This window comes from Clarias gariepinus, chromosome 10 (assembly GCF_024256425.1).
Source record: "Clarias gariepinus isolate MV-2021 ecotype Netherlands chromosome 10, CGAR_prim_01v2, whole genome shotgun sequence".
Lineage (NCBI taxonomy): Eukaryota > Metazoa > Chordata > Actinopteri > Siluriformes > Clariidae > Clarias > Clarias gariepinus.
In genome coordinates this window covers 19129856-19146988 of record NC_071109.1, presented here as the reverse complement: position 1 = coordinate 19146988, position 17133 = coordinate 19129856, and the positions used below count along the sequence as shown (strand labels likewise).

General features: G+C 36.6%; 2 protein-coding genes across 13 annotated transcripts in view; one reads left to right on the top strand and one right to left on the bottom strand.

Annotated features, from left to right (window-relative positions):
- Nucleotides 1-503: 503 nt before the first annotated feature.
- On the top strand, nucleotides 504-14055 carry fhl1a (four and a half LIM domains 1a). Of its 2 annotated transcripts, none has more exons than XM_053506041.1 (6): nucleotides 504-655; nucleotides 10321-10502; nucleotides 10640-10817; nucleotides 10931-11100; nucleotides 12347-12533; nucleotides 13384-14055. In XM_053506041.1, the coding sequence occupies exons 2-6, from the start codon at nucleotides 10347-10349 to the stop codon at nucleotides 13536-13538; spliced, it is 846 nt and encodes a 281-aa protein (XP_053362016.1). In that variant the 5' UTR covers nucleotides 504-655; nucleotides 10321-10346; the 3' UTR covers nucleotides 13539-14055. The 2 variants fall into 2 exon arrangements, with proteins under 2 accessions (XP_053362016.1, XP_053362015.1); XM_053506040.1 differs by lacking the exon at nucleotides 504-655 and adding an exon at nucleotides 8012-8147.
- The window catches only part of map7d3 (MAP7 domain containing 3), a 34200-nt gene continuing 31043 nt past the window's right edge, over nucleotides 13977-17133 (bottom strand). For all 11 annotated transcript variants that reach the window (XM_053506029.1, XM_053506032.1, XM_053506033.1 and 8 more), the window contains one exon: nucleotides 13977-17098. In XM_053506029.1, coding sequence (XP_053362004.1) covers nucleotides 17091-17098 — 8 coding nt within the window. In that variant the 3' untranslated portion in view covers nucleotides 13977-17090. The remainder of the gene's footprint in view (nucleotides 17099-17133) is intronic.

Genomic DNA, 17133 nt, shown 5'->3' with positions numbered 1-17133 from the left:
CCCAATACAATTGTGCATGTGTTTGGCATGGGAATTAGTGAGAAAACTGAGGGACTAAGGGAAGAAACTCATGTGGAATGTGGGAAACACCAGACAGACAGCAACACAAACATCATGTCTTATATATATATATTTCATTATTTTATGTATATGCATGACATAAACGGTCATATGTCATATGAAGAAATATATATATATATATATATATATATATAAATTTCATTATTTTATATATATTTCTTCACATGACATTTGACCGTTTATGTCATGCATACACAGATGCGGCAAAATAAATAAACACCAAATGGTTTACTGCAAACTGACGTCTTTAAGGTTCAGGTTGTGACTTGATTCGTATTTTATCTTTCTCTTCAAACCTTGCTTAAAACAAACTTTGCTTTTTTACTTTAAATTACTGGAGCTATGTGTCTTCTCCCCTGCTGAGGTAGAGGTTGTAAATTCCAGGCTGAAGTCATTGTTAGTGTGTACATAGCGCTTGGATTTCATCCCGGTTTTTTTCCCCCTCACTCGCTTCCCGCACGCGAGCTTTTTAAGCGTTGCGCGAGACACAAACCGTTACAGCGCGCGCAGGCTGGAGGGCATCAACATCTACCAGCTGAGAAAAACAGCTTCATTCACACAGCTTTACATTCAGGTAAGTTTTATATTAAAGTTACTTTCTTCATGTATAGCGTCTTCACGTGAAACCCAATAATACTTAATTCTCCTGAATTGTATATAGCGTGTATGTGTGCGCGCGCACCCGTCCCCGCGCGCGACTGACAGTTTAACTTCCTTAACAACGCTTAAATTAAGGGTTTAAATTAAGGGTTTAGTGCGTTTAAGTACAAGTGTGAAATAAAAAAAAAGATTTTATTTTACATTTTATTGGATGTTATATAATCTGATATCTGTATCGGTATATACAGATATCTGTTGGTATATAAAATAAACCAACGCTAATATGTTTATCTTAACAGTTTGGTTTAATTAAATAGCTGCTTTAATAGTACATTAATTTTCTCTGAACCAAACTACAGATTAAATGTCCAGTCATTCAGTGTTACTATGTTAAATGTTACTAATTAAATATGTTAATTACATAAAATAACAAACGCAATTATCTATCTATCTATCTATCTATCTATCTATCTATCTATCTATCTATCTATCTATCTATCTATTTTACTATCTCATTTAAAGGATTCAAACTATCAAACAAATTTTAATATTACACAAAGATAACTATAAAATTCAGTTGTAAAATGATTTCATTTATTGAGGGAAAAAAACTGTGCGAAAAAGTACGTGCCTCCACCCCCTTGCTTGATTTTTTGGAAAAATCAGTTTTTTCTTGCCACACCCAGGCCTGATTACCTCCTGAATTAAGAAATCATTTAAATAGAATCTGTCTAACAAAGTGAAGAACGTGAAAAGATCTAAAAAAGCTAAACGACCTACAGAAATTTAAGAACTGATGAAAAACAAAGTACTCATACATCGGTCTGGAAAGGGTTACAGTGTCGTTTCTATGTATTTGGGACTTTAATGATTTATTGTGATAGCCATTATCCACAAGTGTTGATATTTTGGAGCATTGGTGAACCTTCCTAAGAGTGGCTGGCCTAAAGAACCCAAAACAACATCTATAGAACAGCATTGGCTCACTTGACTCAAGGGCCCACAATACAATACAAGGGCCATCTCACATTTGCCAAAAAACATAGTGATTATCCCTTTTGTGAACTGATTGGAAGTGGCCAAAACACATTGGTGCTAATTTTATTTTTTTTATGTTATGGTAAAAAAGAAAATTATATGTGCCCCAAAAATGGCCATCTTTCAGCATTATACTGTCTTGCTTCAAACAAAAATAATTTAAAAGGAAAATTATAATATTTTTATTCATAGTATTAATACTTAAATTGATGTAAACATCTAGAAGTATTTGCCCTTTAAAATTTGTTGCTTAAATTTTTATATTTTAAAAGCTTAAAAAGCAAAAAACTGTAGTATCTGTAACCTTGTCAAATTCATGTTGCAACACTTAAACAATTTTGCATTTTACAATAAATTGCAATATACAAATATGCAAATTCTTCTTCTTTAGGTTTGTCTTTATATGTAAAATATAAATTGACCAAGTTTTATCTGAATGACAATTAAGATCATTAAAAGATTTAAATTCTAAAAATTTACAGACACTTCAAAAATGGCCATGAAATTGTATTTATCAAATGTGTTTTTTTTTTACTAATAAAAATATGAATGTGTATGTACAAAAAACAAAGCATGGAACATGGGATAAGAAGCATTAAGTCTTATGAAAAATGGTGTTATATGATCTTATCTGAAAAATAAAATTTTCACCTAGGAAAAAAAGCTTTTCACTTTTTAGCACTTGTACTACGTTTTGGCCACAGGTGTGGCTCCCATTACATCTGGCATAAAATTAACACAGTGTTTCATTAAAATAACACCATAACAGCAGTCAAACATGGTGGTGGTAGTGTGATAGTCTGTGGCTGCTTTGCAGCTTCAGGACTTGGATAACTCGCCCATAATTGATGGAACTATGAGTTCTGCGTTCTACCAGAAAATCCTGAAGGAAAATGTCCCACCATCAGTTCATGACCTCAAGGTCAAGTGCACTTGGGTTATGCAGCAGGACAATGATCTAAAACACAACAGCAAATTCACCACTGAATGGTTTAAAAAACAAATTAAGGTTTTGGAGTGGCTTACTCAAAGTCCAGGCTTAAATCCGATTGAGATGGAGTGGCATAAACATACTGGTTAAACCCTCTAATGTGTCTAAAAAATAAAAATAAAACATTGGAAAGAAAATTACTCCACAGTGATATGAAAGATTCATCTGTGGTTATTGAAAATGCTTGATTGCAGTTTTTGCCACCAATAGTAGCACAACCAGTTATTAGGTTTAGGAGGCAATTAGTTTTTTACATCTTATCTTTGTGTAATATTAAAATTAGTTCCAACCATCCATCCAAGAGTCTCTGTAGTCCAACTAGAGACCGTATTGGGCAGTGGTGACCATTGTATTTATTCCAATTTTGTACGACCGTGGTAGGACCTCCAGTCAACATTCACAACATGGGCAATTTATAAACGATATTTAGCCTAATCTGCATGTCTCTGGACTGAAAACTGGAGAATGCGGAGGTAACCCACCAAGCACAGGGAGAACATGCAAACTCTAAGCACTGCAGACGCGACGTGGGACTCAAACCCAGGACCTGGATGTGCAAGGCGACAACCACTAAGCAGGGGAGAAACACTAAACAGGAGAAACAAATAAATTTTTAAGGCACTTAATCATTTTACAATCATGTTTTCTGGGACCATAACTGCAAATATGGTTTACTAATCTAAATCAAGGCATATAGACCTCATTAAACCTCATACAGCTTTATTTCTCCTCAGATAAAACCATTAGCTTATTCATCCCTTAAAACCTTTACACACCTGGATGTTTGGCCAATACAATGACATCATGTCGCTTGGCATAACCATTACCTCCTTTTTTATTTTTCCTCCCCTCTGGGTTTTTTCTTGTCAGTCCTTTCTGTCATTTTACACCTTCCCTGATTCTCTGATCTTTTTGCTTTGTGTCTGTAGAGCACATAACATCAGCGCAACATCATCCTTGCAAAAATATTTGCTTGAGGTTGAGCAATTCATCCATATAAGGTTTGTGCTGAGAGCACTGTTTGTACTCCTGGCTTAAGTGATCGAGAACTTTTTGGAACACAATTTGTGTAATTAGTCACCAAAAGAGCTTCCAGCAGCTGGATTATCTCATTCTCCCATCATGCTCTTCTGCGCTCCACTAGGGAGAACCTCCATGACTACAACTCAAGCATCCACCCTTAGCACTGAAGGTCCTAATTAGGTAATGTGGAGCTGCTGAGACATGTACTGGGGCATTCTGTCCACTGGGGGCAGAGTCGGGTTCCTACTGTTGAACCTATTGTCCATTATTCCTCTTTATCTGACAGGATGTAAGCCGTATGACTGTCCAAAAGCGATAATACTAAAGAGCTCCTTCTAATATTACATAACTGTATTATGCAAGTTCAGCTCACCACAGAAGAATGAGAGGGGATGAGCCAAATTATAAGGACCTAAGCTAAGTGGAAAGAGACACAAAGACCTTTGACAAATCTTAGCACAAAGAGTCTAACTCTCATATACCAATAAGAGAAAAATTAACCTTTTTTAAATGGGTTTTTGATACAAACATCTCTAAAACATTTTATTAATTTTTATTTTAGAGGTGTAAGAGTGAAATAATGCATATGAATAAGGTTTAGTAAACTATACCCTATATAGTAATTTCTTAATTTTCCTGACTGGTTTGAATTCAATAAAAACCCAAATCACACACACACACACACACACACACACACACACACACACACATATATATATATATATATATATATATATATATATATATATATATATATATATATATAGAGAGAGAGAGAGAGAGATAAATAGATATGTAAATGTATGTGTATGTGTGTGTGTGTGTGCGTGTGTGTGTGTGTGCATTGTTTATCATAAAGTTTCTTCAGGTTACAAACCAGTTACAGTGGTTTAAGTCAAGGCTCATCAATGCACTCCACTTGGGGAGTGGAGGCTGACCTGTGTAGTCTAATCCAATAAAAAAGGTTCAATAGCTTAAAATGCTGAAAAGGTTACCACTTGTTCAGATAGAGAGGTGTAAGTCAAGATGATTCCAAGGGCCCTTGAATGACATGTTATTGACATAAGTCCCTTAAAGATGTTATAGCATTTAAAAGGTTTTGACTTTGGGGGTTGGGGGACACAGAATCTTAAGCAGCGCTCTGCTACTGCTACAACAAGCATTTTATCAACTTTAATGGTTTTCAAGGTCCCTAAGAAAAAGTGTAAGGATATATTAAAAGAAATAAAACACATGCAATGTAATGTGTAATAGTTCATATAAGTAGGTATAATGTAATCTGTGCAAATATACAGTACTGTACAGTATATGCATGCACAGTTCCACCATATGTATTTGGACAGTGACAATTCAATCTAGAAGCAATTAAAACAACTTTTCAACTTTGATTCAACTGAAGACACATAAAATACACAAGCTCGAAAGTAACACCAGTTACAAATATATAGATTATTATTCTTGTTTCCATGTAAAACATTTGCAAAATGAGTATGAAGTATGGAAGTCATCAACACCATTAAATGTTGCGCTCCCTCCATGGAGATGCTTTGCTAGGGCTCTTCTGCAGTCGATTTTAGTTGCTTCTTGTTTGTGTGTTTCTTTGTCCTGGTTAAAAATCATATCCAATTAGGTTGAGGTCAGATGACTGACACCGCTATTTAAGAACATTCCATGTCTTTAAGAAGCTCTTGTGTCATTTTTGGGCCAATATCCAGGTGTAGTGAGAAGCACTTTTTAAGGATGCACCAAATTTAAATTTAAATTAGATTTAAAGTTTCTACTATTTTTCTGATACTGTAGGTCTGTTTGATAACTGCTGTTATCCAGTTACTTTATGGACTGTAATTGTTAAGCAGATGAGTATTTTCAATATTTTCAATATTTAATAATGCAATATTTTTATTAAACAATTTGAAATAATGCTGAAAGTGTACATTTCAGTCACTTCTTGCATATTTTAGTAGTGGTGTACATTATGGTGTCAACATTTTAAAAATTGTACTAGTGCCTAGAAGCATTACACATCTAAATATGGGCAATATTTTACATTTTCTTTTGTCAGATTTGTCTTTGTCAGATTTTGTCACTTAGATTGGATTGGGAATGTCTATGAATGGCCAGAGTTAAGTCTGGTCATTGTCTGTGCATTAGCCATTCAAAGACGCTTAGCCACTAATTTTGTTAGAAAGTGCAGTAGGGCAGAATTCTGGAATGCTTTTATACTCTTAAACAGAAATATTTCCCTCCAGACGTATTCTGTGAACTTAATAAACACACAGCTATGTGTCTTTTTGAATGATGTCCAATTAATTGCATTTGCCACAGGATGCAAAACAGATGCAAAAAGAACAAACAAGATGCACCAGAGTTCAATTCGAAGCATGTTACCAGGGTCTGGAAAAACATTGCAAAAAACGTTAAAAAACATTTTTTTCTCTCTCGCCTGTCATTTACTGTAACAGGCTACTTTAAACTGCTTTTCGCATATAGCTTTCACTAAAGGGATCTTAAATTTATGTGCATTAATTTAATATTTAAGGCATAGCAGTAAGACACTTGACATTACTTATAGATCATAATTAAGTTGAGTGTTTAGTCATACTAGAACTAATTTCAATAAAAAAAGCGTATCATGCCTGCCATAGTGTAGTTAATCTCTACAAATAAATGATCAGTGTTTAAAAGTGCTAATAGATACACCGAATAACACAGATTTCCTCATTGCTCAACTCTAAATCTTTCTCATTGATGTCTACAGTAGTTCAGCATGATTTCCGCTAGAGGCACTAAACTGGGCTGTGGTCCCTTGGCCTTAATCCAGAGTTATCACAGAAAAAAAGAATTTTTTTACTGCTAAACTTTACTTCTTTGCTGAATTTAACTTGCTTTTTGTATTGTCAAATATTTACTTTCTTTTTTAGATTTTCCCTTTTGAGCTTGAGTGTCTGTTATGCATATTAGATTTAACCACAGAAACCCCACTCCCCTAGTCAGCACATGCATACACAGCCTCTTGAAACACGACTTCTTCAACCCCATGTCCACTGGGAGTTGCTCAGCTCCTAAAGATCTCACACATCTGAACTAAACCCTTCGTCGTGATCCTGTCTGATTCTTGTCTCAAATATGTTGACCTTCATAATCGGTGTTTATAAAAGTGCTGCAGATGGTTCCTGACAGATCAGAAGCCGTGCCTCTCTGTGTGTGGAGGGGGTAAGATAACAGATGAGTGAAGTGATGTTTATGAGTTGGGCCAGTGGGAGTGAGCAGGGCTATTTCAGGCCTTCAGAAGGGATGGTCTCAGCAGAGGACAGGTGGGATGGCAGATAAAGCTTTCCATCTCTATTGTATACTACAGTATCAGCTGCATATCCACCAAATGACTCATTTGGGCCAATGTCAACATTCCAACTTTTCAGAAACGTTATATATGGAAACTATGTGTATACACATATATCATCACTCAAATGTCATTATAGCTATATGGGCAGTTAGTCATAGACAATGTGGGGTCTGTGGAAAAAAGGGATTAAGTGTAATCACAAATGAGAAAGTGCAAAAAAAGGTTAAATACACTTGAGGTGTGACTTAATTTGTGATTACAGTATATATATTAATGCATCAACATAAACTGCAGATAAAAAACATACTGAATAATAAAATTAACAAAAATGTACAATACCTATTACAGACAATATTTGTTAGAAGCTAATTCAAATACTTTTGGACCTGTTTCAACAGTTAATCTTAAAGGCATGATTAAGTTTAAAGTTGTAAGTCACAGTACTATAAATAAACAGCCAAGTAAAGGTAAGCACTCTGCTATTAATGAAATGATGAGACATACCCTAACAATCTGATGCACTGGTGAACTCATAAATAATAATGGCTAAAGGATAAAATATATTCACTTAAACCACACACAGACACAAATAAGAGAAACATTATGTTTGATAAATGATAAACACATCTGAACAGTAAAAATACTGTATACATAGTCATTGTGTGTCGATCCTAAGCCTTTGGTAAACAGCTGAGCTGATTCATTTCAGTCTGGTACACAAATGTCGAGAGATGCATCCCTGTGTCTAAGTCCCTTCTGCTGAAATGTCTCACTGCATTGATGTCGTAACAAAGGAATTTTATCTCCAACCCCCTTTCTATACACTCCTGTTCCCACCTCCCCATTTGTCTCAATCCTAACATGGTTAGGACATGTGGTGGTTTCAGTAATGTTAAATCCTGGGACAGTTCAGACTAACTGGGCTAACTGGGGGCGGGCGTGGTTTTCACTGGGCGTATATATATAAATAAGTGTGAGGATACAATTTTATTTACTCTCTACACTGACTTCCTTGGTCCAAGAGCATTTCTCATTGCTGGAAAGCAACCATGACTTTCTACAGGCACTCAGGTAAAAAGTGGGATATGGTTTGGTTAGTAGAGCATCATGCAAGGATGCTGGTGGTTGGACAAATTTAAAATCTTAATTCTGTAACTGATTACCATGTGGGCTGTAATCTGCTGGATGCGGACTATATCAGTATTTGGTATTGCATTTGTGCCATGGTTGGAAATTTATTTACCCTGTCATCACTTCATTGTTGTTTTTTTCCATAAAGCCTTAAATCTCCAGATCTTAAATCGAAAGCCTGTGTAACATTAATTAGATTTGTTCAGATGTGTTTTAGTATTGTTAAATTTTAAAGGTTTGGATAATTATGGTTTCAGCAACATGTAAACAAGCTGTAATATACTATATATTATTAGATGTCACTATACATGTGTATCTGGTCTTTGCTTTAGATAAAGTACTTTCTTTTTTGGATTTGTCTGTCATTGCTGACTTTTCCCCAGTGACCCAGTTGAAACCTGTGTAGACCTTTCACATGAGCCATGTTCTCTTCCCACTGCGGCACAATTGGTACTCTCTTAAATCCTCTGGCAGGACACACCAAAAAAGATCACAGGAGCTTGTGTGTGGTAAAGCCAAATGCCCTTACAGTGCTCAGGTCACGTAGATGAGATTCAGATTCCACAAGGACTTTAAATTTACAATGCATCAAAAGCTCAGTCCCAACATTTGTACTAGTAATATTCACACTGAAGGCTGGAACTAAACCATAGTACAGTGCATTAGAATTGCTAGCGATGGAAGGGTCACTAGCACCTAGGGTCCTGGGATTGGACGCCAATGTTTTGAAAACCCAAAGGTGAATACTGCAGCATAGAGAAGAACATTAACATTTGGAAAGTTAGTGGTCTGGGTAAAGTGTCATTTGAAAAGTAAGTACTGAAAAGTACAAGAAAATTGAATAAAAGAAAAGTTTCCCCTTTTAAATGATTCATGCATTTAAAGTAATAATTTTAGTGTAAGCTTACTGAATTATCTTCACTTATCTTTATGGAGCGTGATTTAAAAAAATCTGATTTAAAATAGATTATTTAACATATTTACTGAGTATTACACTGAAGAGTAACAAGAATTTAGAGTCAATAATTTGGCCAAATCATTAATTGAGTATTTGAGGCATTTTAATCAGGCATTTTATCATGTTACACAGTAACTCATAATCAAAGGTTGAGATTTTGAGGAATGCTTGGATCTACAGACATGTATTCATTATTTTCAGATGAGCTAACACTTTAGTCAGAACCATTCCTATTCATTACTGAAATTGAACATTATTGTCCATGGAGACTATAGACAGTAAGTGTCTTGCATGGAGTTGTTAATTCTACTTTAAATCAAATTTGATTTGATGATTTGATAATGATGAATGATCTTTTTCGTCTTAGTATAATGTCCTCCTAATGTTGTTTTGATTACTTCAAAAGCTACTACTCTGATCTACAGGCATTATGGGCTGTTTATATCATACTATACACTACCCTCCATGATATGTTAACACACAGAACTCTGGGAACACTGATAGACTGTTGAAAGGAAAATTCCACTTGGATAAAGTAGCCTGTCCTTTAAAAAGTCTAAACGCTTGTGTCAATGGCCAGAAAGTTTAGCTATTAAGTGGGGGTATAAAAACTAGTTGGAACTCATAATTGTGGCCAGTTGGGTCGTGTCCTTTCATACTTATCTCTTGGATGTTTGGCATGTAGTTGCCGGGCTGTCTGTGAATACAGCCAACGTGGAGGGAGAACGGATTAGCCTGAAACCATTCATCATCCCATTCTCATCTTTCAGGGATAGCTTTAATGGAACCTCTGAGTCACCACCACAGATATACAGCTGTAATGTCATTGTATTTTCTTTCACAGTTTAAATAAAGCTGCTGACATTTGGTGCTGCTAATACAAGCAAACTGACACTTCTAAAAATTCATGAATGTGCCAAGATAAATGTTGTTTATTTTTTAAATACTGTACCATCATCTTAAATATAATAAAAAAAAATATTTCTAACCTGTACTGTACTGACCTCTCGAGGAAACAAAGCTTTGTCTCAATGATGGTATCAATATAAATTCTTACATTCAAACATTACATTTAAAATACAGAGTAATGGCAAACTTTAAAAATTTTAAAATGTTGAAGTAAATCTTTTTTTTCCCCTCCTGTCTGTCACTCAGGTCCACGAAGCTATCTCAGCTCCATCATGACGGAGCGCTTCAACTGCTTCTACTGCAGAGAAGACCTGCACGGCAAGAAGTACATCCAGAAGGACGATAAGCATGTGTGTCCCCGATGCTTTGACAAGCTGTGTGCCAACACCTGTGCAGAATGCCGACGACCCATTGGAGTTGATGCTAAGGTTTATATCCTGTTTACTTACCAGCGAAATACTCTTGACAAATAATCTTGTGTAAAAGGGCATGTAATGTAGTGTGTTTAGCATAAACAGCTGATGTCTTAATAGAGTTTTCATTCGCTTTCTCTTTATATTTAAAGGAGCTGACCCATAAGAACCGCCACTGGCATGAGGGCTGTTTCCGCTGTGCCAAGTGCTACAAGCCGCTGGCCAACGAGCCTTTTGCAGCCAGAGACGATGGCAAGGTCATGTGCGGGAAGTGCGGTGCCCATGAGGATGGTGCCCGCTGCCAGGGCTGCTACAAAGTCATCATGCCTGGTGTGTGATTGCAGTGATTTGAATCACTGTCTATCATCACTTCATAACCACATGTAATCTACCTTTGAGTATTTTGTTGAACGACAGCTCTTATCCACTGTGTTTCCCTTCAGGGTCCCAAAATGTGGAGTACAAGCATAAGGTGTGGCACGAGGAGTGCTTCATCTGCTTTGAGTGCAAGCAGCCAATCCGCTCTCAGAGCTTCCTGACCAAGGGGGACGAATTCTACTGCACTGCTTGCCATGAGAAGAAGTTTGCCAAGAACTGTGCCCGCTGCAAGGAGGTGACAGATGCAAGCATAGAGTAGAGCAGAGGTTCCCAGTCAGTAGGTCATTAAGGGCATTAAGGAACCCGGGAAACCGGACTCTGTTTGAAGTAAAATATCAGAGATATAAGCTTTAAGTATAGTTCAGATATTACTGAAATAAACAGACAGAGAAGTCTAATTACACAATCCAAATCAATCCTGAAAGTCTTCAAAAATATTTACAGGTATTTATTTTTTCCATATTATATAAGAATAACCCAGGAAAGCCCTTCTAGAACCCCTTTCCCTGCCCCCGTCACCCAAACCACCTGTTTGTTCCAGTTCAGCACTCGTTTGGAAACACGGGGGAATATATATATAGAAAGTCTGAGTGAAGTCACAACACATGTTAAACTGTCTGTCCAGGAAAAACAAATGAACAAAATAAGATGCACAGGGTTTTTTTTTGCCACCTTTAGCTTTGATTACAATGAGCAATGTGGTGGCAAACCATGTGTGAAAATGATTCCTCATGCTCCCAAAAACACTCTTTCACACTGTGCCATCAGGGAAGAAACAACAACAAAAAAAAATTTTGATGTGATAACCTGGGCACTCAGTACATTCAGGCCGTCAACTGACTTTATTTTATTGTCACATAACGTTACTGAGTCTAGACCTGACCAACTGAAGCAACCCCAGATCACAACACTTCCTCCAGATGCTTGTACAGTGGGCACATGGATGCATGACTGGTGCATCACTTCATGTGCTTCCCTTTCAACACACCAACAAACACACCTCTCTGAAATAAGGTCGATCTAGTGTCATTAGACCACAAGACCTTTATGCTCCCTAGCGGTAGTGGTTTTCTTAAGTTTAGTTAAGTTTAGTCCCCATCCTGTAAGTTCTCATCATATTATGTGCTGATGATTTTTTATTTTCTAAGCTGCTTAGCTGTCTTAGTTTTTGGCCAGGCAGTGCATGTGGGCAACATCCAGTTAATTTAGTTGGGCACTGATGAATGTTGATTAAGCTGTAGAAACACCTCAGGGACTGTTGATAGGAGGAAGTGCAAGTGGTTTAAATGATTTCAGTTATTATATATATATATATATATATATATATAGGCTAGAAAAAAGTCTAAAGACTTATTATTATAGAGCGCCACAGATTTCTACAATTTAATATCAGATTTTAGTGCTGGAAATTTGTGAATAATCTTTTTGAACTTTTGTGTCCATTCAGTTTGATTTTTTTTCAAAAAATTTTGTCCATCCAGCCGATTACCTCTGGTGGGATCAGCTATCAGGATAAACCCTGGCACTCTGAATGCTTTGTATGCAACAGCTGCAAGAAGCCCCTGGCTGGTGCTCGCTTCACTGCTCATGAGGATGACTTCTTCTGCGTGGACTGCTACAAGACCTCTGTGGCCAAGAAGTGCTCTGGATGTAACAACCCTATCACTGGTAAACACGCAGCGTGCAGAGTAGCAGTAATGTTCTAGAAAAAGACGTAGTAAATACATAGTAAATGTTTTTAAGAAGCCCTCACAGATACACTGTGTGTGTATATATATATATATAATTGCGAGTAACCTGGTTTGCGAGTGTTCCGCAAGACGACCAAAGATTTTTAATAAATTTTGACTTGGAAAACGAACAAGTCTTGGTTTACGATTACCGAGTATCATTTATCACGCATGCGCTTCTTGTTTTGATGCCGAGTGTCACGTGATCACAACTGAGCCAACAGTTTTTTTCTCTCTTGCGCTGCGGAATTGTGGGTATCGTCTCCCCTGCTAGGTCTTAGTGCGCATCTCTTACTGGTATAATTAACATCCATGCACAGTGGAGGAAGGGTAACTGTGTAAGACGAGAAGAGGGAGATGGGTGCTTACTTTAGATTCACACACACACACACACACATACCCAACGCCTGCGCGCACAAACGGAATCACTTATCTGTCAGGATTTATTTGTATATTTTTTTATACAAATATATTAAGTAAAGAGCAGGCTAATATGTTTTATTTTTACTTTATATTTTGTGTTAATTATTTTTATGTAATTATTTGGTCCGTGCATTGTAAAATTTGAGTTTCCATTATTTCTTATGGGAAAAAATCAATTTGGTTTATGAGTGTTTTAAAATACGAGCCCACTTCTGGAACTAATTATGCTTGTAATCCAAGGTTCCACTGTGTGTATATATACATATATATGTACCAGAGTGTATTCACAACACAAACACTTAATATTTTGAAAATGTGAGTTTATGCTTAAGTAAATTTTTGACACCTAAATATGCTTCTTGTAGGATTTGGCAGAGGGACTAATGTGGTGAACTACGAGGACCACACTTGGCACGATTACTGCTTTAACTGCAAGAAGTGCTCTTTGTCCCTGGCCCACAAGCGCTTCGTCATGCATGAACAGAACATCTACTGCTCTGACTGTGCCAAAAAGCTGTGAGACTACAGATGCTCTTTTAAATATTTCATTTTAAGGAAAGGTTTCATTAAACAAACTAAAAAAAAAAGTGAATGGAAAAGAAAGTCCCGCTTGGCTAAAAGAATGATTTTAGTGATGAAGAATTGAGAAGTATTTTTCTAGTAAGTGGTGTGTAATCTGTAATAAATCCACATTTATTTTCAGTTAGCCGTAATTTCACAGCATAAGATTTTCTCTGGCGAGCAGTAATACTGAAATAATATTTTAGATTATATATGGAACAATGCTAAGGCAGGTAAAGTTAAGGCATTTATTTTCATGGAGATTCAAGGAAAATTGTTTCATGTTGCTTTGTGAAAATGTACTTTTTCTGTTTAACATAATTAACACACCTGAGTATTATGTTTATGGAATTATGTCGTGTGACACATTTAACATAAATCATTTGGCATGCAGCAATATTAGTATATATTTTATTCATGACATTTTGGGTGACGCAACAAGGAATCTGAACAATAAATTTCAAGCTTCAACTAAAGCCTTCATTCATGAATAACAAAAGCACAACTATATTACAGCTGGTATAAGCAACTTTACATCAAAAACATTTACTTCTTTTATTTAGCAAAACTTTATTTGAGGAGTTTATTTTCTTTTCCAGTATAAGTTGGGTAAATGTACAACTATAATTTGTAGTCAGGATTATTGTACGATACAGAATATTTCATTTTATTTAGGGACCTGGTCAAGTAAAATGATTGTCATGGCCAGTGAAAGCACATCATGTAACTTTTAGTCTGTAACATGAAAAATAAATAAGTATCTCACTCTATTCCTAAGGCACCATTCTATCCTACCACCACGGTGAGCAGTGTAAGCTAGAGAACAGCTCTGAAACCCAAAACACTCACAGTTTTATAGGTTCATGGGGTAAAAATAGAAGCAGCGATTGCACTGGTGCGACGAATGACCATGCTGATTTCCTGCAAAAGCAGCTTACATAAAAAAAAAAATACACGAACACAAGACTGACTGCAGCTGTAGCCACCAGTGCAAGACTCTAAGCACTTTGGGGTTATCTAACATCTGTGTAAACCATGTGGGAAGGAGGGACTGCTAAAAGGTTGGGATAAACTAAAAGGGTTTTGCAGTCTTTCTCCCCAACATGTCAAGCACACACTTATTCAGTTTTTTTTTTCTTTCTCCCTTGCCTGAGTGTCACCACTGGAATTCTGAACAGTGTTTGGGTCTCAACCTGACTGTTTAAACTGTTTGATGTCTCTTGTCCTGGGGGGGGACTTGAACATATGGCGTTCAAGTAAGTGATTCATGCCTACATTGGAAGGAGTGGTGTTATGGATGCTAATTAGTAAATGACCACAATCTTAATTAACGATATGCCCTGTGCATAGTGGCCTCAGTCATTTCTGAGTAAACTAGTGTATAAAAGCCCACACATCTCCAAAATAGACTACGGACCCATAACCGTCCTTGCTTCACACTTCAAGCATTTTGAGGTTCAAGCCTTTCTTTGCAACTACAAACAGCATTATGAAACAGATAGGAAGAAAAATAGTATTCATCCTCTTATCCTCAAGTCCCGAACACAATCCATCTGGCTCCATCACCAGGATTCAAACATGGGTAACCTATAAACAGTCTAAACGCATGACAATCCTGTTCAACTCAACCTGACAGCATAACATCATAACTTGCTCACACAACCTCCTGCAACATTCTTATTCCCGTCCATTTATTCCTCTGACAAAAAAAGACTTAGCTTTTACCTGTTCTAGATCAGATGCTGTTGAGTAGCAGCAGTACAGATGTGCACCAGAGAGAAACCGACCAAAACACCACTTTCCTTTCACTTACTCCCTATTTGCTAAGCCATAGCGTTACAGCTGAATACTGATCGTGTTCATAATACTTGCATAAGTAGAAATATAACCTTAAATATTATCTTAATATATGAGATCAATTTTACAAGATATAATAAAACTGGCTGAGCCACTGAATTAAAGATTAAAAAGTGAGGTGAGAGGAACAGAAATAAAACGAAACCCTTTAGGACCTGGCAGACTGACGACCCTGAGGGAACACGGGGTTTTTCCAAAACACTAGTAATTATTCAAGCTTTGAAAACGGAACAGAGAAACCCCAATGCCGGACATCCTAAGGAGAACAACATGCACCTCAACAGCTCCTCTAAATGTGCAGTTAAGAAGAGCTTACAGTAATTTTCTGTGTGCTATAACTACAAGTTGGAGTAATGGATAGGTTCACACTGATATTCAAAGATGTACGTTAGTTTGGGAAAACTCTTAAATTAGACTTATTGCGAATATCTAACCAATGTATACACTGCTGTTGAAATAACCTACACATAAAAGAAAATATCTGCATCATATGGCAGACGTTTACAATGTTAAACCTTCCTTCAAAAAAAAAAAAAAAAGACAAATGTTTACAAGGATTTTTTTTTTGTTTTTTGCCCCACACACCTTCATCCTTTAAAAACTAAAGCAATGATCGATGGAAAAGGTTTTGGCTGCGCTTGAAATCCAGCACTTTAACCAGATCCTATTTTGTCAACATTTAATAAAATACCTTAAAGATTTGCTAGGGTTACGGTTTATACAGTGCTTCACAGTAGGAGCGAGGACAACTAGCAGCCTATTGGCCTGAGTCATAACATTAGTTTGGGCAAAAGCTGGAAAAAGCAGGTAAGGCGCCACATGCATCAGTGTAACTTAAAGAAACCTTTGCCAAGGCTCTCTACACAGTGTAGCCCAATAGTCTGCATCCAAAGGCGTTTTTTTTTCTTTATATAAAATTAGCTATCTTTCATTTCATTTCAGACACAAGAAACTATAACTAGAAGACTGAATAGAGTTTGTTCTCATGTGTGCAAGGCATGATTCTTCACATACAAAAGATGCCAAATTTTACAGCATGTGTTTTTACCTATGGATCTGGAATTGTGTGTAGAAAAGGCCTTTGTTCTTGGATAATTTATCCCTCGAACATTTTTAAACCAGTGTGTGAGACAGTCGGAGGTGCCCCTCCTCTGGCACATCAGCATTACTTCACATTAAACGCTCACTACTGCTTGGGGCCTCTGACTGTCTGGGTACACTAGCAAAATCTAATTGAAATACGATGGAATACAAATATGGGGGGGGGGGAACAGTAAAGGATAAAATGCAGAGTGAAGAGTCAGAAAAATAAATTACAAAAGACGCCCCATAAAAAAAAGAACAATATAACATTAATAATGACAAAGAAAGAAAAACAGAAAATTGACAAGATGCCAACAATGAAAAAAAAAAGAGAAAGAGAGGCAAAAAATAAAGCAAAATAAAAATTTATGTTTCCCTGAAGCTTTTTTTTTTTTTTTTAACATTTTTATCTAGTTTTTTTTTCCAACTGTATTTTCAACTTTATTTTTGGAGGTGCAGGCATTCCTCTGTGTTTCTCTGGCAGTCCAGGTGAGCACAGAAAACTTTGGAACTCCACCAGACAGAAATCATAGAGTGCAATTAGGAACTGTCCTGGGGTGAAGACATCAAATCAAATCTCTGAGGTGAATCATGTTGAGAAACAGAGAGAGAAA

Coding starts and splice junctions, on each gene's coding strand:
- fhl1a (XM_053506040.1), top strand. CDS start 8,126: ATGACTTTCTACAGGCACTCAG. Junction 8,148..10,320: donor GACTTTCTACAGGCACTCAG/GTAAAAAGTGGG, acceptor TCTGTCACTCAG/GTCCACGAAGCTATCTCAGC. Junction 10,818..10,930: donor CTACAAAGTCATCATGCCTG/GTGTGTGATTGC, acceptor GTTTCCCTTCAG/GGTCCCAAAATGTGGAGTAC.